Raw genomic sequence first — 26,502 nt, forward strand, 5'->3', positions numbered from 1 at the left:
ATTATACTTTGTGTTTTGTTTCTACGTCATTACTATCATGTTGTTATATAATCATATGTTAGGAGAGTAACACTTCTGAAGATGGTTAAGTACTGCGACGAAGGTGCTTTCTCTGTTTAACCCTCCCCCCACCCCCATCCTCCCCAACACACACCCCAAAAGATAAATAGGCTACCAGGGGAACCCTGGGTTCAGCCCTACCTTTCTCGGTTATGCTATACCACCAACACACTGACATGGAATACATGGTCCTTAGAGAATCGTAGTATTGTACTAAAACATGCATATGGATACCATTATTTATTTAAAAGTGATCTTTACAATAATATACATTGTATATACCGAGTGAAGATAGTATCAGAACAAAAAAACCTGCATCCAAGAGCTGGTTCCCCTTCGAAGACTCATTAGTGATGCTAGCGACTAAAAGGATATCACAGAAATCAAAACTAGGCCTAGAAAGTAGTAAAAGATATAATTTGAGGTGCCACGGGTATCCTGTGCCATATGTTTTAATTTCCTTTGTTAGAGACGTATTTATCTGATACAGCCATGTAGGTGTGTTTCACGACCTAGACGGTGTTATCTAAAGTGTCCTTCTGCTGAAGGAAGGAATACCCAGCCATTGTAATAGGATTAGGATGCATGTCTCCCACACTCCACAGATGTGATCAGATTAGATAAGAAAATCATTATTTATCTAATTTTACCTCATATGAATTATTTCACACACGGTTTTGTTCTAAAAACGTTACCACCCGTCACTTCACGCAGTGTAACCAAGTCAACATTTCTTCTGGACATCGGTTTAAATTGTGTCACCCGTGTGAAAATTACTTCAAATCTTCTAACGCAAGGGCGAATTGAATTATCATCTTTGAATCTTTTCAGCCTTTATCCAAACTTCTTACCGACATTCTAAGAACAATTAAATCAGGGATGCATTCCTATTGGGATATTCCTCACTCCAGAAGAGGATTTTGTTAAACACAAAAGAGTGTTTTACTAATTTGTTTCATCTGCTCATGTACATGACATATCATGACAGAAGTTACTGAACAGTACTAGGTGTAGGACCTATTGTATAGGATAGTGAGATCAGTACTGACAGAAGTTACTGAGCAGTACTAGGTGTAGGACCTACTGTATAGGTTAGTGAGATCAGTACTGACAGAAGTTACTGAGCAGTACTAGGTGTAGGACCTATTGTATAGGTTAGTGAGATCAGTACTAGGTGTAGGACCTATTGTATAGGTTAGTGAGATCAGTACTGACAGAAGCTACTGAGCAGTACTAGGTGTAGGACCTATTGTATAGGATAGTGAGATCAGTACTGACAGAAGTTACTGAGCAGTACTAGGTGTAGGACCTATTGTATAGGATAGTGAGATCAGTACTGACAGAAGTTACTGAGCAGTACTAGGTGTAGGACCTATTGTGAGATCAGTACTGACAGAAGTTACTGAGCAGTACTAGGTGTAGGACCTAATGAATAGGATAGTGAGCTCAGTACTGATAGAAGTTACTGAGCAGTACTAGGCACTCAGAAGTCAAATATTTGACTTAAATATGTTCTTGATCAAGATATTTGTACTTGAGAAAAGAACTTAAAGATAGATAAGCATTTACTGAATTGATTTTTTTTCTGAAGTTGCATAATAGTTAACCAAAAATATGAGTGGTGCATATTCCGATACGAAAGACCAGCTATCTCTGTACATTTATACATTTTCATTTATGCAGTTTTGTCACTGAACATGTTATTTCATATTCGTTGACTCCAATATAAGAAAATTCAGCGAATTACACAAGGATATGTACATAAGGTAAGAAAGGGGCTTGATCACAAGTTTTACATGATAATTTTATACAGGATATGAACATTTAATTTGAGAGGGGCTGCATCACAAGTTAAACATGAGAAATATATAGGGATATGTACGAGGGGCTTCAAGTTTAACATATTTGTAGGAAGAAAACAAAATAGTGTTCGACAAATACAAGTTACCAATTGGCTTGTCTGTTATTTTTTTATCTTATGTAAACTTTCATCAATATAGTACGTCTTTCAGGATTACAGAATACCTAGATTCCGGATCAAAGCGGTTTGATTGACTATTTTACAATGGTATATTAACAAAAGAAAATCGTTCTAGACAATATAATATGGCGGAGTCTTACAGCAGGTTTACTTGTGTTGGAATAAATACAATTCTTACACTAGTTAAAAGTTTGATACTCTAGTAATTAATATTTATGAATAAGAATATAACGTATAATTAAAGAATCCTTCAATGTATGTCTCTACTGGAAACATGTTTCAAAATGAATTTCTATTTTTTGTTTTAATAAATGGAAAAAAAAAAAAAATCTGATCGATCCCCTTGTGGAAACATTTTAACCTACAAAAAATGTAAATTTATTTCTTAATTGCTCTCCACATTGATGACTATCGAAATCTAAGTGTTAGAATAGGTTAAAGCAGAGTGTTACAACGTGTGCTTGGAGTGGGATTTTAAAGATTACATATTTCGCAGACTTGGAATAAAAAAAGCATATTCTAGCTTTTGTGAGTTCAAATGAAATTCAAATAAGTTGTATTATATCCCCACAATTCCACGTTAATGTTTTGCAATGGCGTGTTCCATCACTCCGCTGGCCAGAGAAGCTCGTTTCTACTGATGCCTGATATTGAACTCAAGTATAAATTTACTGATCAATAGAACCCCCCCCCCCCCCCCCCCCCCCCCGCGCGCTTCTGCTGACGCTGAAACATCACCTATGAAATGACAAAGAATCTTCTGCTGCTCACTTAAGCCTGCTAGCACCACCTCCGAAAAAAATGAATCCTGCGTGTGTCCAGTTTGATCGTTTCGTTGTTTTGTCGCCATAATTCATTTCTTGAATTCGTTTCGGAATACTTGCCTGGAAATTTGTGCGTTTCTTTGTTTTACGAAACGCTTCAGTTAGCTACCCAACAACAATTAACTACACGAAATATAAACCCATATTTAGATACTTAACTACACATTATTGAGTAATGTAAGGGTGCTAACGCGGAATGAGGAAATAGCGCACTAACAATGATTACCTTTGAAACCAAACAACAATAAGCGATATCATAATTTAGCGGGACGCTTTCAGCGCGAAAAAAAACCTAAAATAAGATAACCGCTAAATATGAACGTTTACATCAAATCAGACTCCCAGCTAAACATCACCACTGCCTAGTGATTGTCTCGCCTGAGACCATGGCTAAGGGAATACACCGAAAAAAATCCTGATTGGATCCCTAAGACGGTTGGTTAAACAGTCTGGCATATACCGGCAATTCCTGCAGCGGTGCTAGTCACATACATATGACATTGATCTTGAAGCATCAGTCTCGGTTCATAACAGCTGGCGACGCACCGTTAAGTCCCGCACCAATGAAGCCGAGTTGTAAAGAAAAATCACGCGGGAATAACGACGGCTGAGGAGGCAGGAAAGAATGCAGTTCCTATTGCTACCCACGCTGCGATGACATTGGCAGATTTTGCCATAAGAGGATTGAGCCATATAGCCACAAAGACACTGCAAACAGCACAGACTTATTCAAGACAAAGCTACCACAGTCATTCCGGACTGACGGATACTCAAACAGACTATTGGAAAACCCATCAAACCGCACATTGCTTAGAGACAAACATGGAATAGTTTTGTGGCTGACGTCATGATATTATTTGGCAGTTTTCTATTTCCTTGCGGGACATGAATTTAGACGTGTTCGACGACGCTTACATGTTGCCTTCTGTAACACAATGTCCTTTTCTCCGCGTTCTTTTTCAGGGCTCTTCAAGAAACGTATCCGTTCATATTTCCTATCGTTTTATCGATTTTGAGTTTGTATTACGGTTTCATTATCATGTCGATATTCTCTGTTTTCCCCAATAAACTATCTTATTTAGTGAAATATGTTTACATTTTAAGTTTGCTACTTCTCAGATGCAGTAAGAATAATACAAATAAATTTTGATGGAAAACTCATGTTTTTCACACGTACCCTTAGAATCATAATTGAGATTATGAGTAAAACAATACTAGTTAAGTAAGACTGTGAGTACAAATTCTATGTGATTGAGTAATATCAACGCCTATTTACCCACATATATTAACAGGGCAGTTTGTTCATATATATTCGTTTGTTTATATCGCACAGAAATAGTATTATCTAAATAGTTGAATTGCTTTGTTGTATGGACAATTCTGTTGTAATATTTAAGTTTCTTTTGTCCTCGTTTTGTCAATTTTGAGTTTGAATTTTGTTTTTGTTACTATGTCGGTTTTTGAAACATGAATACTGCAGATATTCATAATACTTATAAAAATATTAGTGTGAGTCGATGTTTCTGTTTTCTTTCAATGCATGTACCCTCAGAGAACATATTATTGATATGAATCAATATGCTCCAATGGCGATTGTTGCCCAGGAAACAATAAGAGCAAAACTGGGATTTCTGCTCTTTTACCGTATCATATGTTATCTCGTTTACATTATCTTAGTAAATCTGTAACCACTTTGTCCGAGTAAAGCTTTACCCCATTTACTCTATCTGACTATGTTTTTTCTTCTTAACTTTGCCGTAGTTCAATGTTACTCTTTGTGATTTGCCGGTATCCTTCTTATGTTCTTGCTGTCTGTTTTGTGATCGAAATGTCATTTTTCACTATTCTTTGATTTTACTTTCAATGATAAAAAGACTGTCTAAGAACGCCGTTTAATGGATGTCTTTAACAATTCAAAGCTAACAATGCAATCCTGTAACTGCATGACGCATGGAGTTCTAGAATTATGTTGTGATCGTTAAAGCAACATTTAGGGATCGTTTACACGTATTAATCAATTATATTGTTTAAACGTATTATTTGAAGGGTTGGGTATTTCATTAGTTGTAGCTGTGATATTTTTAAACTATGCTAATTAGTATCTGTTGTTTCTAAAACGGTTCTTGGCGTATATGGTAACATGACGTCATCTGCCTAAGCTTAAGGAGGGGCATGGCGTCTATTCATCTATAAATTCTGCTTTATCGCCATCATAATTGAACATTGAAGGCAAGTTACGGTCACAAACAACGCAAAAACGAAACGCATGCACGTAACGAGATATATTAAGGTCCACGAGCACCTGAGAACCGGATATACACAACATTGTAATTATGATTAATGATAAATATTAAACGTCCCTATATAAAACCCGATTGGTTATTGAGTCGATAATATGCGTCAAAAAACTGGTGAATAACACGGATATCTCTCAAGCTTTACTCTCCGCTATAGATGTGAAACTGTTGGCAATATGTTTTCCCAGTTGTGTGTGGACAGCACGCGGACTGATTCGGCTTACATATAAGTAGATGACAGACCAATGGTCTGCAAGAAAGCTTAACCGTGATGTTTCCTTGCGTTTTTTTCTGAAACATAATTACTGACAGTGAACTGAAGAAAAACTTTTGCCGACGCTTTGCTGACACATAGTTATTGGATACCGAAATAGATTGTCAGTATGACGTCATAGATCAGGAAATTTGAGACCTAAAGTCAGGACCTGTCTAGGTTTTAAGCAACATAAAATAAATAGTCGATGTATGCAGGTACCGCACCATGGTCGTAGACGTGTTGCTTGCGAACAAAAATGAAAAACAGAAAAAAAGAAGAAGAATTATGACACAAGGTAACGGTCTACTAGCGGCCAAAGATAGAATTTTAGCGTCTAGCGGCTTCAGAATAAAGCAGTTAAGTCCAAACTACATCTCAATGACATTTTATGCTTGTACTACCATTATTGTGAATACAATATATAGTGCTCTATGCATTTGCATACAGGTTTAATTTATTGTGTTTGTTTTTTGTATAAAGTTTGTGTAAAAATACTGGGCCAATTAAAATAAATTGATTATATCATAACCAGTCACTGCGGTATTGTTTTTAGTTTTGGAAAAAATAATAAAATCGTAATAACAGCATTGCCATCAGTGGATTAACACACGCTGTCAGCAACGTACTATAAAGTAAAATCTAATAGTCAAATACGGAGAGATTGTAGGGTCTTAGACAGGCTAAACATACCGTCGGACGAGGGAGATTCTCTGGATCTGTAGAAGTCAGCGATAGTATTCCGCTTGATAAGTCTCTTCCTCTTGTCCCTGAGTATCTGGTCACGTTGGTAAGTCTTCGTCTCCAGGTCAATGGAACTTCGACGTCGAGAACGGAACCTTGCAGCTCTATAATCAATGCAAAATAGTTTTATATGGTTATAATAGATTAAATATAACCTTAAATAAGAAAAGAAGACATCAAAACATTCCATGTGGATGTATCGCTATGATTTTATTTATATTTGCGCATTAGAAAAAAAGAGTACACATCGGTACTGTCATATACCCAAATGGCAAATATGTGAGGTGTTAATGATGTTATCAGTATGCTAAATGTTCTTAAAGTCTTTCTATGCAAAAATATATCAACTGATTTCTATTTGAAGAAAATGTGTTGTATGACAGCCGGAAAAGTGTTGGAGTTGACTATCGAGGAGGATAAGACAAAAGCGGATTGAATTGCAGTGGGTGAGTGGGGGTTGTCAAGGCAAGGGGTGCGGTTACAATGCAGGGGCAGAGGTATCGATGCAGGAAAACGGAAAAAACGTGTGTGGTAGATATGTACAAAAGTTGCAGGTGTCCCCCTAACCCTAAACGTTATTCTGTTTTGATATTCTTACTGACGACAAGCATTGACACTGTACATAAATGGAACTGTCGAAATGGACAGATAGGACCAAGGTAAAGGTCTGTTGCCCTATGGTGATTACTACAAATGAGAATAGATAATACATCTGTACTCGTATGATAAAACAGGGATCAATCATTGTCTTAGCTTTTATTGTACCGCTAATTTCAGTTCATTTGTAAATAAACGGATTTTCAATATAACTTTGTACGTTTAACTACTTTGTAAACTCATACTAGTACACATAGCGGTTTAATGTGAAGTTCACATTTATTGTAGTTAAATACAAACAGCTCAATCTACTAAAGTATTAGCTACATCATTTAATTGATAAAGGTTGGATACTTCAAAACATAATTCTGATCTAATACCATGAAAAGAGAAAGACAAAAATTGATTTGAAGAGGATAAACATAAGGCTGGAACTGTAATTCACTGGCTTTTCAACACGCCCGCTACCCATCACATACCAAATAGATCCATAGAAATCAAAAAACGATATTAAAGTCATAGAAATGTTTATAAAGATTGAAAGAATGAAGAAGATGTAAATGTAGTTTATATAACATTCTAGTATATAACACTCATAGATCGTTTCTCTTTCACCGTCCTTACACCCCTTTGACTAATATTGAACAAATAGATCTATGGACAACATGACTACTACGGACCTGTATACTTAGACATACATGTATATAGTAACTAGATTGACGGGAAAGCAAAATCTTCAAGGACAACTGCATTTGGTCCCTTACAATCCTGTGTAGTTTTCTTGTAATTGTTTCACAATTGGAGTCTGGAAACATCCGTTTAATCATCGGTTTTCTTTTGGTTACCATGGCAACCAAAAGTCATCCAGTGTTTTGGAAGATAGTATCATTTAACTGTCATCCCTCAAAACCACACACATTTTTCAGCTACAGTAGACAATATATCAATTTCAACCATCAGAGCCCTCCTATAATCAATGTTTCCTTAGTAACGGTTCTGGAAACACATGACGTGTCAAATTATAGGACATGATAAGTTACACCATGTGACCAAGTTAAAATAAAGCTGATACACCAAACATGTATATAATGACCTGGTTACAGCGGCAACTTAAACTCCGTAAAAAAACTTCACATTCGTCTTAAATTGGTCAGTTTTGTTCTACAGACAAACAAACAGATAGACTGTTTCAATATACACTCTTAACCTCGTTTCGGGGATATAAATGCGGTATTACACGTAGTATATTTGACAAAAGTAGACATCTAGCAAAAAGGAAGCAAGCCCATACATATCGAGTCAATTGCGAATGCAAAGACCGTACTTAGATGTAGGAAGCAAGAGTGTTACTGTTAAGAATTGGAAAATTCATAAAAGGGCATTGGAATCAGTCCGCTTATCATACAGCTTAGCGATGAGCTATCATTGCTAGTTACGTTGCAAGTAAAGATCAATTTAAGCGGCTGATGTAGGAGTGTCGGTAGTGACCTTGATTTTTCTGTTCTCTGGGGTTTATACGATCGACAGTCAACTTATTTAAAGACAAAAAATCATCGATTCATCTTAGTGAAATTAAAGGGCTTTCCATGACAAAAAGAAACAGAAAAGGAGAGGGACACAGTCCCCAAGAGTACAAGTATGTCAATTGTTGGCTGGAAGATGTTGACACCAAACTCAACAGGTATTTCATCAAACGGAAATTCAATTATTCTGAAGATTCTATCCGCTGTAGCGTGTAAACAAAGATCGAATGTGTGTTCTAGTTTAACTCCAACCCTGTAACACCGGTGTCGAACTTTGTACAATATACCTTAATATATACAAATTGCTAATATTGTCATACGATTTGACATTGATCAGTGAAATCACAATGCCCTGGGCGGTTTATTCTTGCAAACCTTTACCGTTTATCCAACATATATCTTTGATGTACACTTACATCACGTAAAATACTTATAATGCAACAATGTGGTAGTCTAGTTACTCGTTAAGGTGCGAAAAATGAAACCATTATCTGGCTTTTATTAGTCGTCCACAATGTAGTTTGTTACTACGGCGTACACGCGCAGGCTTCTGAACAGGAATTGGAAACGCCAATTTTACTCACTTAACCCTGCGTGGACAAAATGAAATAAAAACACAAAGGCATTTCCATTGAATTCATGAACGAAAGCGAGAGTGTCACATGCGTTAGCCTCACAAAATACAATTACGTTCCAATGTCTTATTCAAGAAAACCATTGGATTTTGCCGTTAGGGGCAAGCTAATCGGAGTGGCGAGACTAGTAAAGGAAATATGACCTTCGTCTTCAGGATGTTGGCAACAGGTTAGACAGGAAATAATTGTCAGCCATAATGGACAGGAATGGCCGATTTACCAATCCACAGTAACTTACAGCTCAGGATATCTAACGATTTCTATTTTCGCCAAATGACATATCAGAAGGACCTTCACGCACATAATTTGCCGGTGGTATCGAATGAATCTAATTTCTTTATATTCCTTACACGAAACTCGCCAAACAAGAGCGCTAGGCTCTATGGAATACCATTTGAAAATGCCAAGATTCTTTACCTTGACCGTCATTAAAAAGAACTACACGAAGTTTGTGAGCAATAAGTGAAATTGTAAATGGTCACGAAACATTTCAGGATACATTTGAAGTGCCACATTTCTCTGAAGACAACTTATCATGACCCCAGCCAGTGTTTAGGTGAAGCCTTTGAAAATATCAAATAAATCTAGAACTATCCACCAGACATTAATCACTCCCTTCCAGGGATGAAACCCAATAGCATGTGAACATTCGCTTTAACTGGTTTGTTTTAATTTATATTGTGTATATTGTATTTCATGCTATAGGAATTATATATAAAGCCTGAGTCTAAGTAACATTTAATTATCATTTTATTGACTTGTATCATTGAATTTGATAATAACATGTTCTAGTCTTTGTTATATATTGCATTAGAGCACAAATTACGTCCGATCAAGTTAAACATGAATTAAGAAGGACATTTTTTATAATTTTTTTCTTTTTTTTTTCTTTTGGTATTTCATAAACCTATTCATTAATATACAGCTGTTGGTAAAATTAAAAACAAACATGCCAAATCGGACATAGTGTGTTACATGAGTGAGAAGTCAAGTTAGTTCCAATAGCAACTACTTACCATTCTCAGAATATATTGAGAAAAAGAAATTCGTTAACCATGAACATTGCCTGCATAAACCGAGTGTGTCAAACATATATAGTACGTAGTGACCGACGAATGTTTAGCTCCATTCTGAGATGTTTCAAATAGCCCTATCAATAAAGAGTATTAATTAATTTTTTTTAGATAATTGATATTGGTTTTTAACATTTTGATTTCTTTTCACAAACATTCTTCTCATAGGAAACGTAGCAAGTGATTTTTTTTGTTCAATTCAACGCGACATTAGTGGATGAATTTTCCAAACATTAGCTATATGCAATTAATTATGATTAGAACTCAACATCAAATTGTGTGTGTCTTTGTTATTTCTTTAAATATGTTTTGTTTCCTTATTTGTTTTTCTTATGTTTTTTTTTCAAATGTCGCAAAAGCGACGATTGAATTGTATAAAGTCTGCAGACGCAATATACAATTGCTCCGGTTTTAGGCGTGTGAACGTCGAAGTTGATTTGCGTTTTAAAGAATTTCTGGCTAGGTGCGCCTTTGACGACTTTTCGCAGACATTTAAATCTACAGCTGTGAGTTGTGAGATTATCATGGGGATCTTCTGTTCACAATTGTGACCTTTATTTGTCTTGATGGTGGTCCATTGGCACCTGCTGTTGACGATTTTATATCAACGGTGATATACAACTTCAAGACTGTTTAAGATGTACGTGTCTTTAACGACTTAACCAGAGTTATTATTTTTCGTTTTAGCCGGCGAAACTTCTTTTAACAGCTGTTAGTTATATCCGTCATAGCCACTTGCCAATGACGGATATGAATCTGTCTTTCTTTAATGTGTCTCTTACTTATTAGAATTCCTGAGTAATGCTGACGTTTTAGAATTATTTATAAAGCACATATGCTTATATGTAAGGTCTAGTTAGTGTAATTTTAAACAGGTGAGGGTCAACTGATTAGAAATGACTATAATTAGTATTAAGGCAATATTTATATCAATATCAAATATTTTCATATCAGAGTGGATAGATATATCAGAAAAAATATTCAATATATCCTAAAAATGTATCAATGAAAAATGTTTTCTCTGGAGTCAAATTGTTAAAGAAATGAACAATATTGTTGATTTTGAAGAGAACGTTATTTTCGGTTCAGGAATATATCTAATGTAAGCATTTATTTCAATTCATTTATTGTTCTAATTATTATTACACATGCCATGGAATTTTAAATCAAAGTTAAGATTATTTACAATTTTGTGTTGTTTTAAATTGGGTCAATTGATGATATTACACAAACACATGTTTGCTCGGGTCATAAAATAAAAGTACAAAACTATATACACCTTACACTATCTAGACTATGGATATTAAAGCATGTCAGACTTTCTTCATTCTTTTTGTTTTGAAACTTAAGTCGTTTAAATGCGAGTAAAAAAGAATTTCTGTAAGTTTCTGTGATTTTGATAGATATGTATCAATCCAACGCTTTGATTAATTATTCACTAGAGACCATTACGACCTCGGCCCTCTCCCAATCATAAAGGTCGAACATAAAATACACTGGTTTCGTTGTTATCTGGAAGGGGGGAAGAATGTTTGAATAACGTAAATCTAGTTGGAAACATATCCTTCTTTTTTGTAGTTGTTTTTTTAATAACTGAGTCGGTTTAGGATGTATACACATAGTCTATGTTCTATATGCCAAATGTGTTAGAATAGGTGGAAAACATGTTTCTCTGCCTTATTTTACTATTGTTTCGGCCGATTTTTTTTTTATTTCTATGTCGTTTCTAGATGTTAACTCTTTTCGTCCCTTTCACTTATGAGTGAAAGAAGGATAAAACATGTATGTTTATATTGCTATACATTTAGTTCTTGTGATAATCATTGTATTCCCTGAGGATTTCCGTTTCTCTACTAACCACATCTAGAGTGCTTAAGTGATTAATTATGACCAGGCAAAAAGTGCGCTTCATCTTTCATGTCTTGGCAATTGTTACGGCTGATTTTCAAAATGTACCTCATAGATTTATACAATTTTGCTCCTGACATCAAAAAAGGAAAAAAAAAACAGCTGAATGATGTAGTTTTATATTCTTATCTACCATAAACTGTATCTATTACTTGATTTTTTTTCTACCATAAACTGTATATATTAATTGATACATATTTTAAATATGCATAATTTATTTCAGTTATATTTCAAATAAGTAAATTAACAACTGTTGTTTGTTTTCAGAATGACAACATCTGTAAGATAAATTAAAAAAATGTTGAATTTTATTAAACCGGATGGGCGGCCTAAGTTCGATCCATTTTGAAATAGAAAATGTACACTACTGATGATAGACATACAATTTAATGATGATGTAGTATTTGGTCATTTGGTTGATGTTTAGATTTTGATGACAAGCGCCGTCTTCCTGTAACGATTTCAGTTCAACTCTATCCGAAATATATCGTATCACCTTAAATGGCTAAGACATTGTTCTCTAAAATAGTCGAAGTAACATCTTGCCATATCAAAGATCAACATAAATCTGTGTATCTTAGAAAGCATGGTGTACATACGACATGCGCAGTTCCATGCACCAATAATCTACGGGAATCCAGGTCAAATCCTGGACATCGGTCAATATTATTTTGATGCAAATATGTAGCACGCTTCTTTTGTGTTTTTAATGAAACAAGATTTATTGAGATAATTCTAAAATTGAAAAGCAAATTAGCTATTGAACAAGGTGTCAAAATCATTAAAATTGCTTCATTGTTTGGGAAAATACTAAATATATAGATTGCTTACATTATTGCAAACGCATACAGTTTTGAATAAATCAAACGAGGTCAAAATATGAACAAAAGTAATAGTTAAAGAGACATTTAGACCGATTTAGGCCTTCTGGAAATGTCAGACTTGATTGTTTGTTCAGTAACCCAGCTTGAAAAAAAAACCGATTGTTAACAACCAAACCACTCTAATGACCGCCAAAAACCGTCAAAGTTCACGTCGCACAACATAAGGTGGTACAATCTGTTATTGTTTTTCTGCTGAAGACAATTATAAAGATATGATTGGTTTAAATGCTATTGGTGATAAAGACAATGCGATAACAGATAAACGTGATTAAAATTAGACTTGAGTTTTCTCATATAAAATAATTATCTGATATTACATTTTCAGATTCAGAGCTTTTGGATAAAATTAGTTACTTTAATAACAAAAAAGGGATAATATTACGTGTCTTTTCTTTGAGAAAAAAAGTTTTTATAATGAAAATTGTGACTCGATTAGTTTAACTCTGTTAATTTAAGGTTTCCCCCGGCAATCTTAAATTAGATTTTGTCATGTGCTACTTCACAACGGATTTTGGTGGTAAATCAAACGAGTGGGGGAACAAATCCAGAATCTAGGCAACGAGTACTCAGTACGACTCGCTAATTATCACGGAAGGCTTGGCCATGGCACTCTCCATAAACAGACAGAAATAGAAGGGAATCGATGGGTAATGTACACCTCAATTTAGTACAAACAGAGCAACGTAATTTACACAGAATCCGCAGAGTACGTTTGTAACAATTTAAAACGCTCAAAGACTATATTTATACGATCACTTGACCTCTGGCGGAAATGCAACACTATTGAGATAACAAGTGAGATTGTGACATGTAAAATGATGATAGTCAAGATATAGACTGTTGAGAGGATGCAAATTGATATGGTATGAAAGGTAATTATAATGACATGAACGGTGGTTACAAGTGAGATGTTATAAGGTACGTTAAATGCAGTACTCTTTCAGCACGTGAATTACTATCACCTAGAAATGGCGATAAAGCTAGAGAAGTGATCTCGCATGACCTTTAGTCAAACTAGCTGAACACTTAATGTGCACTTTAAAGAAAAAAACTGATGGAAACCTTGTCTTTTCCTCGTTTGCACACGGAAATTCTGACACTATATTAGGCATGCTATGTCGTCGGAAGGGCTGTTGAGAGCTAATCACATAGTAGTAATTGTGTGGTTTTCCACAAAAACCACTTAAAATTAGTGAGTTGTACATATGGCTGCTAGTGGGAACGATCAGCCTTCCTCCTGATCAAACACGAATGGTATTATGTCGACGTCGCTTAATTCTATAAGGAGTTACTAAATGTGTCTACCGTATAGATAACATATAGGATTGGTGATTAGTTACGTCATCAAATTCACATTTCTACTCAAGGGTTTTATCGAGAACTTCTTTTGTCTCAGTACGTTCTAACTTATATAGCTATTAATAATAATTACCATTTGTCAAGAACAAAGTTGCATGATTCTGATATTTTTTTATATTATAATAAAGATAATTTTCAGAGTCGCTTTCGCCACACGAGTTACTGGGTATACAATGTACTTACTTATCAGAGTAGCATTCGTCACAAGAGTTACTGGGTATACTTCCTTATCAGAGTAGCATTCGTCACAAGAGTTACTGGGTATACTTCCTTATCAGAGTAGCATTCGTCACACGAGTTACTGGGTATACAATGTACTTACTTATCAGAGTCACATTCGTCACACGAGTTACTGGGGTACTAACTTATCAGAGTCACATTCGTCACACGAGTTACTGGGTATACAATGTGCTTACTTATCATAGTCGCATTCGTCACACAATTTACTGGGTATACTTACTTATCAGAGTCACATTCATCACACGAGTTACTGGGTATACAATGCACTTACTTATAAGAGTAACAAATATTGGTCACACGAGTTACTGGGTATACTTCCTTATCAGAGTCGCATTCGTCACACGAGTTACTGGGTATACAATGTACTTACTTATCAGAGTCGCACTCATCACACGTGTTACTGGGTATACTAACTTATCAGAGTCGCACTCATCACACGAGTTACTGGGTATACTTACTTATCAGAGTCACATTCATCACACGAGTTACTGGGTATACTTACTTATCAGAGTCGCATTCGTCACACGAGTTACTGGGGGTAGCGTCCGACGACATCGAAACGGATTCACCACAATTCTGTAAAAATATAGCAATTTGTGAATTTTTCAGTTGATATTTCCCAATATATTCACTAACTGGAGTTTTTTTTATACCAAACTTCAGTAATAATATATCAAACTCGCTATTATAACCAAACAATCATTATTATAACCAAACTCCCATTAGTATAACCAAACTCCCATTAGTATAACCAAACTCTCGTTAGTATAACCAAACTATCGTTATGCTATCCACACTCTCGTTAGTATAACCAAACTCTCATTAGTATAACCAAACTCCCATTAGTATAACCAAACTCCCATTAGTATAACCAAACAATCATTATTATAACCAAACTCTCGTTAGTATAACCAAACTCTCATTAGTATAACCAAACTCTCGTTAGTATAACCAAACTATCGTTATGCTATCCATACTCTCGTGATTTTACACCATAGTCTTTTTACCAAACCTTTTATACCAAAATATCTTTATCGTGACGAGTCTCGGTATTTAAACCCAACTATTGTTATTATAACCATTCTCTCATTTGTCATTATCAAATCGCTCTCGTTATTGTGTACCACAAACTCTCCCAGATCTATGACAAACTTTCATTGTTATTACCCAACTCTCGTTTTTAAAGTCAAATTATCATTGTCTTATACAAAACTCTCGTTATTATAATCGTATTTTCATAATATGACCAAACTCTCGTTGTTTTAAGCAAATTATCGTTATTCTAATAAAAATGCTTGTTAAATTATTATATCAAACTCTCGTTATAATAACCACACTCTTTTTATTTGATATCAAACTATCTTTACTATTACTGAACTCTCGTTATTTTATACCATAATCTCGTTATCAACACCAAACTCTCGTTATTTTATACCAAACTCTAGTTGTCAAAACCAAGCTCTCGTTAATAAAACCAAAACCGCGTTATTTTATACCAAGCTCTCGGTATTTTATACCAAACTCTCGTTATTTTATAACAAACTCTCGTTATTTTATACCATACTGTCGTTTTTTAAGCCAAACTCTCGTTATAGTATACCAAACTCTAGTTATTAAAACCAAACTATATTTATTTGATACCATTCTCTCGTTATTAAAACCAAACTCTCGTTACTAAAACAAAAATCTCGTTACTTTTATTAACTCATGATTTTTATCATAGCAAATTCTCGCTATTATAACCTTACTATCGTAATAAATAGATTATTTATTACATTGAAACCGTACTGAAATATACTACCTAGTATCTCGTCAGATTAATTTAAGATAGCAATGTTACAGGTATATATACCGACGAGCGACAATATCAATTACCCCACGACATGTAATGGCAAATATTGTTTTTGTAAGAGGTGAAGTCACATTTACATACACCACACGTGATATGGATCGTAAGACGGTTATCCGGGGTATGAGGTTTTTTAACATCTCAAATTATCACGAAAACGTTTTCAAGATATTCAAGATTGCAACAAGGCTTCTTCAGACATCTATTTATATCAACCTCAGAACTGCCAGACATACCGTGGTGGTTACATACAGGGCAATAGATCCCTCGGTGACAGGTTTGTTCTCTATTGACGAACAGAAAGAACTGTAGAAAATCCTTCCGGGAAAAGGAATTATTCGCCACCTAACACAATTAATCCATGGCACCAATATGAAAATCCTTCTAAAATTGAAATTGCGGAAGGAGTTTTCATTAATTTACATCCTTGGTCACGTCAGTGGCTCCCGTCTTTGTACATGCATGCGAATCTCAATCATGTTAATGCATTCTAGTTTTATCGCCAAGTCAGTCCCGATCAATATATAAGCAAATTAATGTCTACCTTATCATCGACTTCAAGATGGCCGGAAATCGTGCTTACAATGAGAAGTTATTACCCTCAGAAAGTTTACATGTTACCAGAAGAACAATATATGAATCTCCACTGTGTAAGATAAACAGGTAACAATTTAAAACCTCACTATGTAATCACAGACAGAAAAGTAGCCTGTCAAATACGTAAACTTTAACGCGCTGATACCATACAACGTAATCATAGACAGACGGTGTCCGTCAAACACGTAAACAATATGTCTTTTTAAAGCTCTCACTGCCCGACCGTCCTACCAACTCCACATCCATAACCGAAAGTACACCATCTGTCGTCAGCGACATCAACAAGTCGACCAGATTATAAATATTTAATACACGCTGCTTGAAATGACGAGAACGTTAAATAACGATGAACGCCATCGCAGAAGATATGGCATTTTATGTCCAGCTAGTTACCCGTAGATCCGTCACTGGGAGATAGTCGCCCACGTCCTGTACATCTAAACGGCTGAGTCTTGATGGGTAGCCATTGTTCTGACTTAAACAGTAATGACATTTCCTCATAGCTGCCCGAGGTGAGCAATATTTGATTCATCACCTCAGCTGCTAACAGGAAGATTTACACAGTAACAGCATAACATATCCCCCGGACACTCTTCAGCAACCTCTTGCAATAATCAAGAAAGCTAGATAATAATGTTAGCGTGTTTCCAAGAAATGTAAGTGATATATGTATTTTTCCTCAGTAATATTCAACTGTCTTTGCTAGTTCGTGTCTAAGCGAGTAATTACTCTACATCGGTAAATTGATGGAATCTCTTCACCTTGTGTACAACTCTTAAGGATCTCAAGTGGAGTAGGCTTTGTTTTCCAAACGTCATATATATGCTTGAATTAATTTGTAATTGCGCGAGACATAATTAGTAAAGAACACCGGTAATCATTGATTAGAAAGTAGTTCTTATTTCTTAAGAGTATGTGTGATTATTTCTTATCGGATCGCTTTTTGAGGTTAGTATGCAACTAGTTTGCAAGTGTTAAAGATAGCACAACTCTACCTTGTAAACTTTCTGCAGTAAACACTTAATATCTACAATTTGCGCATGTATGGATATATATTGTATTGTGTCTGGTAGGGCAAATTAAATACGAGTGCTGCTGACGAGCATAAAAAAACCTCATTCTATCCATATCACATTCTAATATCGGCTTCTATAATAATGGAGACCATAAGAATTGCTTATAATCTTCATCAACCTCAACTGTACAATAACAAGATATTTGATTCAAGACCTTCCATATCGAATAAAATATGGTCTGTGGAATGTATTAGCGAAGGAGGAAGGGATGCTACCGTTGGGAAAATTTAATGTCACGATACTGAAAAATCGAAATCATGACGTCCATCACACAGCTGAATAGAACGCATCTCTGTTGGCGCCCTGTAAAATAAAAACTTGTCTAGTTCCTTTTACCAAGGAATCTATTCATACAAAAGACAATTAATCAAGATTCGGTTTCCTTAACAGTGTACTGTTAGTTTGATTAATAGCTCAAATAATCGTTTATAAAACATTGTACTACGATACTATTAAACAAAAAGATCATATGCCGAAATTATCAGGGCTACAGAGCTATCTTTGAAATAAGACACTTTCCTTTTCCTTTTTGATTTTTCCCATTTTAAACGGAAATATCTGTCTCCCGCTAATTGTGTTTACATGCCCCTATTTATGCGATGCTCCCTTATCCCCGAAATATAAATTATTGATAGCTGTCCACTTTAACTCAGATTTTGACAAAATTCTGAACATATTCTAATTAATATTAATAATATGGTAATCGTTTATCGATCAACACTGTCAAGCCTTTACGATGTGTTAATATGGTATAGACCCACCAACCTAAAATACACAAACTCTACTTATCACTTGTAAATTGAAGACCGTTATTTGGCAGTAACAGTTGTGATTTTATCAAGAACATTGGCGATGTTCTATTTAATTACAATCGAATATAGATGTCATGGCGGAAAACCAATACCGAAACCTACAGTAATAATTAGTGTAACATTCTTTCCATGTTTGAATAGGATACAATGTATCCACTTGGAACTGAGTGCTTCATAAACAAATAAAAATTACAGGGAACGAAACGTATGAATTGAGTAAACACCATGGCCGACTGTGGGGATATTACATCGTGTTATATATAATCATTATTGTTTTTGAGGAAATGACGGATCGTCCTTATCATCAGCCGTTTCCTCCTACTTTTGAGATTACCATTTTTTTTAATGGTTTTGTTTTCATACGAGAATGCTTAAAGTGCTTATCAAAGTAGGTAAGCATGGTCCTTCAATTTCACTTGTAATTGTCTTTGAATATCAGATATTGATCATAGCTACCGGATAAAATACCCATGCTCTTCATCATCAACCACTCAACTGTATCTTTACTTGACACTTAAGAAAGGAACAGTATTAAGCTTTAGGACAAGTACGGTGATTTCAATTCCATAATTATGAATTTTCGATTTCTAAATGGTGTACGTAGCTCCTGAATCTTAGGTTGTCGGTGTTTACTTTTCATTGTTTTGTTTTTATATGTTTCAGGGTATGCTCACAATGACAAGATATCAGTGAGATACGTTAAGGGCTGTAGGAAAAATCTTACAGATCTGGGTTTCTAAGTGAAGTTAATGGAGAAAGAATAATGATATAGTTCTATCATTGCCATTATGATGCTTGTTGGAAATAAGAATGTTGCGCAATAGTACGTTTAACCTATCCGACGCTTGTTCCATGGTGACTTCCCCAGTTCTCAGTTTGAAAACCTGGCATATCTCTGTCAAGGATAAGAGAAAACATAATCCGTATTGTAAATTAAGCAGAAGACACTTACATTTTCGGAGACCATGGCCCAGTTCTCATAATTTTGATCTAACTTATGGACAGTCCTCAAACTAACAACTTAACTGAAAGAAAGCTTTTATTGCACTTAAGAAATTTTCACTGTTAAGAAATTTCCTTCAATAAAAAAATAATGTTGATGAAACTGGGGTCATACCTTTTCAATATATATATATTCTAAATATATTTAATGAAAATGTATATTTTGGTCAAATTTTGCTATAGCATATTTTGAGTTAAAACAAGGTTTTGTTTACAATTCAGTATCCTTCCTCGACTTCAATTATAAAAAAAAATGTGTATATGGTGTATGCAGTTTGTTTGTTAACACGTATTCCATGAATGCTTTAGGATGTCGCTCACGTTTCTACCACCCAGCCGACTGAGCAACCGAATAGTAATTCCATCTCTCATCGGAACCGCCGCAATAACATAATTGTGTTTTATTGTTAACATGTAAAACTATTGCAAAACATATCCCGTCTGAACCATTTTTATCCGCTGACATTTTAAATTTCCCTAATTCTATATATCAGAACGATATTATTATGTCAGTATGCCACATCGGACGTAAATAGATGTATTATAACAAAGTAATAGATTCTAAAAGTCGGTATACCTAGGGGAAGTATATAGATTTATTTTTAACAAAGTAAGAAATTCTTAAAATTGGTAAACCTCATTGGACGTATATAGATGTATTTTTAACAAAGTAAGAAATTCTAAAAGTCAGTATACCACATCGGACGAATATAGATGTATTTATAATAAAGTAAGAAATTCTAAAAGCCGGTATACCATGATGGATGTATATAAGAAATCCAATAGGCTTGTTTAAAAAGTTGGTTGTAACTGTCACAGATATCATAATAATACTAGTTATTGTATGAATGGATCCTGTACTGACAAAGGCTCGTGTTGCATTAAATAAATCAGAACGTTTAGTCTGTATATCAAATTAAAGAAACTATTCAACTGTAAAAATACCATTTATTCTGCGCCCAATACATACTCGCTATTTTACTCGTCCATATAACTATTTTGTTGGGTAAGCATAACGTATAGATTGTGAACTTCATGTAGCACAGGTAATATAGGTAACACAGGTAAGCTGAGAGTCTATAACTTCTCCAAAACAGGCTATAGACTTACTTGTAATTAGTGCATATTGTTCTCTATTGTTCCTACACCAAAAGTTAAACTAGGATATGTTTGTTAGGTGAGAAGACACCGATACATGTATAGACGAATATGTTCACAGTAAATGTGGAATACATAGAAATTTGGCGCTAGATACTGTATACCCAACAGCTTTCACCATTGTTTAACATTTGCCGTATCTGCGAAACAACAAAAGGACAAATTTAAAATGAAGCGAAAATCTCGATTTTCCCCACTTTAATCAATTCACAAATGCTTCAACTTTACACGAAAAATATTTCTTTGGTCAGAGGTGACAGTTTTCCCGGTATGCATTCGACAGTGTTTCGGATAGAAATATATGAACTACAAAGATTGTCTTTCTTTAGAAGCCTACAGGTAAATTATCAATGAATCCAGCAGAATTTACCGTATTTATTGTAGAGAATATTTCCCCATTAAGTAAATATTAAGAAACAAGACTTACCAGTCCTCCTGGACTTCTAGCGTCACACTCTTTACAAGTTGTTCCCCCTGTATATTGCACCTTAAGGTAATGTCTTGTCCTTTAAAACACAACACAGCAACTACGGACTAATGTCACCACAGTGAGCGAGTCAGCAGCAGCAGCAGCAATTTTCTGCGCCGAATTTCACAATAGGATTTTCGTTATGAGACACAGAGACATCATGTTGCCCATCACCGACAGGTGTTCCGCTGATGTCATTAGGCACGCTGCAGAGAGGAAATTCCACTGGCAACGAAATGACGTTTGGAACTCATTAATTAGGGAGATCGTTGTTATCCATTGAACCTAAGGAAATAAGCCTTGCTCATATGGCCGTAACGTCATCGAGGAGACGACGCCGTGCGGGGAGGCTGTACCTCCACAATGTAATCAAATGAAAACGCTTGTAAAATTATCAGGATTCCAATAAATTCTGAATTAAGCCTTCAAGAGTTCCTCGATAAAATCAATCGACAGTCTCAAGTGTCTGCCGTGTTATGTCAGCGTGTTGCTTAAATACGTTATTTTAGCAATCAAATAGGAAAACACTTTAGATTCCTATCAAAATAGCATGCAGATATGATATTCTTATAAAACAAGCATGTGACCTGCAATTTAATAAAAATCTTAATTGCTTATTAATTTCAATAAAATACCAATGGTACTTAGTTTTAAACAATAGGTATATAGGTATCTGATGTTTCAACCACTTGTATTTGTACAGATGTATTCTACAATTTGAAAAATGCATAGATGTGACATGCAGTTTAGACAAATAACAGTTTTAAAATCCTATCAGCTGTGAACAATATTTTAAAGATTTAAATGATTGCATTTTCAAATATAAGCATTTGCTACTATGTATGTCATGAACAGAGCATATTTATTCAGAAAAAATGAGATTATCATTCCAATAATTCCCTTGATATATTATACTAGGGGTATTTCTTGTTGTTCTCTGATATCAATCTCAAATGAAAAGAAGTCGGAACTCATTTGAACTGTAAGCAATGATTTTAGAATATGTATAACACTATCTTGATTTTGTGTCAATGGTACTCTACATTTTATACGAGTTAGATAACTTAAATTAACATTGATAGATTCAATAACCTTTCACAGAATCACGGTTTCTTGTTTTTTAACGGGATTGAATTATAAATTAGTGGAGGCAGCCATCTCGTCTCTGTTATCCACATCCATAAACTAGTACTTTTATGGAAAAATAAAACGCCCCTATGAGCGAATAAAACTGTAGCTTAAAATCAATTAAACCAACTATTAACAAATGCAGATTTATAGGAAATTATATGTGTTTGATGAGTAAATTGAGAAAAAGAACCGTTGTCCCAATAGAGTAAATATCTTTTGTTTTATTGACGACAATCACCGGGTAGTCTTATATTTAAAAAAAGGATAGGTGACCTTTTTCTCACTCAATGCTTCACCGGAGAGAAAAACCTTTTTTGTCATCAATTACGTAAATCTATAACCCCATACTTAACTAGAAGGGAACAAATGATGTCATTAATTCCTTACCTTACCGGGAACAGAACTAATTATATCATCGATTCCATATTTAGCGGGAGACATAAGAAATTATATCATTAACTCGATACTAAACCAGGAACGTAACAGATTAAATCATAAACTCCGTACTTAACCGGGGACGTAACAGATTAAATCATGGACTCCATACTTAACCGGGGACGTAACAGATTAAATCATGGGCTCCATACTTAACCGGGGACGTAACAGATTAAATCATGGACTCCATACTTAACCGGGGACGTAACAGATTAAATCATGGACTCCATACTTAACCGGGGACGTAACAGATTAAATCATGGACTCCATACTTAACCGGGGACGTAACAGATTAAATCATGGACTCCATACTTCACCGGGACGTAACAGATTAAATCATAAACTCCGTACTTTACCGGGGACGTAACAGATTAAATCATGGACTCCATACTGTACTAACGACATAATGAATTACATCATAAACTTTATACTGTACTAACGACATAATAAATTACATCATACACTTTATACTGTACTAACGACATAATAAATTACATCATAAACGTTATACTATACTAACAACATAATGAATTACATCATAAACTTTATACTGTACTAACGACATAATGAATTACATCATAAACTTAATACTGTACTAACGACATAATAAATTACATCATAAACTTTATACTGTACTAACAACATAATGAATTACATCATAAACTTTATACTGTACTAACGACATAATAAATCATATCATAAACTTTATACTGTAGTAACGACATAATAAATTACATCATAAACTTTATACTATACTAACAACATAATGAATTACATCATAAACTTTATACTGTACTAACGACATAATAAATTATATCATAATCTTTATACTGTACTAACGACATAATGAATTACATCATAAACTGTATACTGTACTAACGACATAATGAATTACATCATTAACTTGATACTGTACTAACGACATAATGAATTAAATCATAACCTTAATACTGTACTAACGACATAATGAATTACATCATAACTTAATACTGTACTAACGACATAATGAATTACATCATACACTTTATACTGTACTAACGACATACTAAAGTATATCATAAACTGTATACTGAACTAACGACATAATAGTTGACCTTATAATATCCATAAGTTACCTTTTGTAAAAAACAAATTCCAATTTTCATTTCGTCATTAATAGTTGTCCAAATATGAAACCGAAAGTCGATCATTAAATCTATATCATTGAAACAATCTACAAAAGAACCATTTTTATTTTAACTTAACAAAATAATACACAGCAATATCATATGTTATAATAAAATACACAGATTACAAGAGTATTGTGTATTTGCATCTCAAACAACATGACAGTAATTGTACATTGTAAAATACTGGAGATACGACTTGCCAATTACCCGCATGTAGACAATGTATCCAAGCAGGCAGCTGCTATTAGCATTCATGTATTGTAATTACCTGATATATCCGTAAGCCCCACTAACATCATACTTCTTTACTTACTCCCAAAGCAATTAAAGAAAGTAACGGAATCTGTATCGCAACGGACAAATCCCAACGGTAAATATACAGAAGCTATAATTTGTAGTATGTTTCATTGATTATACATCTTTTTCGAGGCTACCAAAACCTACTGATATTGGCTCCGTACTTACAGTGGTGGTTTTTCACTGGTTACACAGACTATGATACCAAAAACATTCATCATAGATGTGTTTTTATTGGTCTAAATCATATAAAACAAATTCTCACAATACAGAATTTAAAAGAGCATGATACCAGGCAGCGTAAAGAGAAACGGCCGCTATTTATTCAGGTCTTAAGTAGGTGGCTGTGCGATGGAGAAACGGGGTATAGCATTTATTTACAAATTCATCATTTACAGGGATACATCAGCCGTTAAAAGTTTTATCAAGGAATCGATTCCTGTATACGAAAACACGACATTATATTGATTTAAAACTAAAACAAAAGTTATATGCGGAATGTAAGTTTGATGGAACTGAACATATTATTGCCTTTTATGGGCATTTTATTCGATCATCTATCGAAGACATCAATTATTAAAAAGATATTTTAGCAACACCGTCATTATATAATTAAGTCTGATGATTGGTTAGTAAGATACAGACCTGTGTTATTAAAGGATATTTAATGGTTTTCCGGCTATATCGAACTTATTGTGTTGTAGTTGTTACAATTATGTACTTGCAACATCAAACATTTATGTGTGTGGTTGGAACAGGGAGATGCATATCACAATCTTGGCATCATATCATAATGACGTCACGCTTGGCAACGAGTTTGTGCACTATCGTGAATGTTTTGTTCAATGCAATGCTAAAGGTTGCCACTATTTTCAGGTACGTCTTAAAGCTTTTAATGAATTTTATAGTTCATCAATATCCTATTGTGTGGTGTAAAGATGAACAGTTTCGTTTCTACATATCAAGTGCATGGTCAAAATTTCATACGTCGTCAAACAACACGCAGGGTCAAGGCTGATTACAACCTTAATGCTAAACATGTATATTTACATCTCTTCCTTCTTCAGCTTAGTAAACTCTTAGTAACTTTAAAAAGGGTTCAGCGGAGTAATAAGCATGGGAATCAGTAATATAATCATGACGTCGTCTCTTAGTGACGTCACCAGAATGTCAACTAGACGGCGCCATTTTCAAAAGAATTATCAACGTAATTTTAGCGTTTTCTCCTGTTGCCCAATAACTCTGTACGAATGGCTAATGTCAAGTGAGTATTTTTGCTCAGAAAGTAAACTGAAGATTGTGGAAATTAGTGAATATTCAACTTCTCCGCGCGGTAAGCTAACAAAAAAAGGCTGGAGCGTACAGTTCCTACAGAACACTCGACCACGTCACTACTAAAACTGTGTCAAAATATGCCGCTGTACTTGACAACCATTGTTAATCCGAGACGGAAATTGTGGATTGTGAATATATTAATCAATTGATAACGTAAAATTATTAAACAACCCTGTTGAGTTGTTTCTTTTAATTTTGTTAACAAAACTGGTATCTTTACGTAAATTCACTGGAACTATATTATCTTAGCAACCAAGACTGCCGTAGTTACCAACGTCGCAACAAATCTCGACTTTTATTTACTTCGTACGGTATTTGAACGATTTGTTTGTTGTAAATATATGCATTGAACGGTGTTTTTATTGCGTTTTAGGTCGTATGAACGCAATGGGATACCGACATATTCAGTACATAGCGCTAACGCGCTTCATAGAATATGTCTGTATCCCATTGCGTTTATACCAGCGTTAACGCAATAAAAACACCGTTCAATCCCTATTTGAAGGTCGTGAAGGATAATAATACAAAGAATACGACGCGTAGCCGAAACCATATCATAGCACAGAACGGTAAAGGACGATCACATCTGAACATGAAAGGTAGTAGGAGAATCACAAGTCACATGAACAAGCATCAAAAAAGTATATTTTCATATTTCAAAAGGAAACGGAAGCTTGCCGGTTGAAATTAACACCCCTGGGACCGTCCAAAGGTTTAACATCATTAGCTGCATTGGGACTACGGCGGTTGCAGCTCCAAACTCTAACATACAGCGTAGAGATGTGATCAACGTA

At 34.8% G+C, this 26,502-nt stretch overlaps 1 protein-coding gene across 3 annotated transcripts in view; it reads right to left on the bottom strand.

Annotated features, from left to right (window-relative positions):
• Nucleotides 1-26,502, bottom strand: part of LOC117330336 (pleckstrin homology domain-containing family G member 7-like) — a 78,624-nt gene that overhangs the window by 23,918 nt on the left and 28,204 nt on the right. For 2 of the 3 annotated variants that reach the window (XM_033888548.1, XM_033888549.1), the window contains exons 3-4: nt 14,881-14,954; nt 6,109-6,263 (exon numbers count right to left, since the gene is read on the bottom strand). In XM_033888548.1, the coding sequence (XP_033744439.1) occupies nt 6,109-6,263; nt 14,881-14,954 (229 nt within the window). Of the gene's footprint in view, nt 1-6,108; nt 6,264-14,880; nt 14,955-16,463; nt 17,036-26,502 lie in introns of those variants that run through there. The other variant, XM_033888550.1, reaches the window with a different exon arrangement.

The sequence above is a fragment of the Pecten maximus genome, chromosome 7 (genome assembly GCF_902652985.1).
Source record: "Pecten maximus chromosome 7, xPecMax1.1, whole genome shotgun sequence".
Classification (NCBI taxonomy): domain Eukaryota; kingdom Metazoa; phylum Mollusca; class Bivalvia; order Pectinida; family Pectinidae; genus Pecten; species Pecten maximus.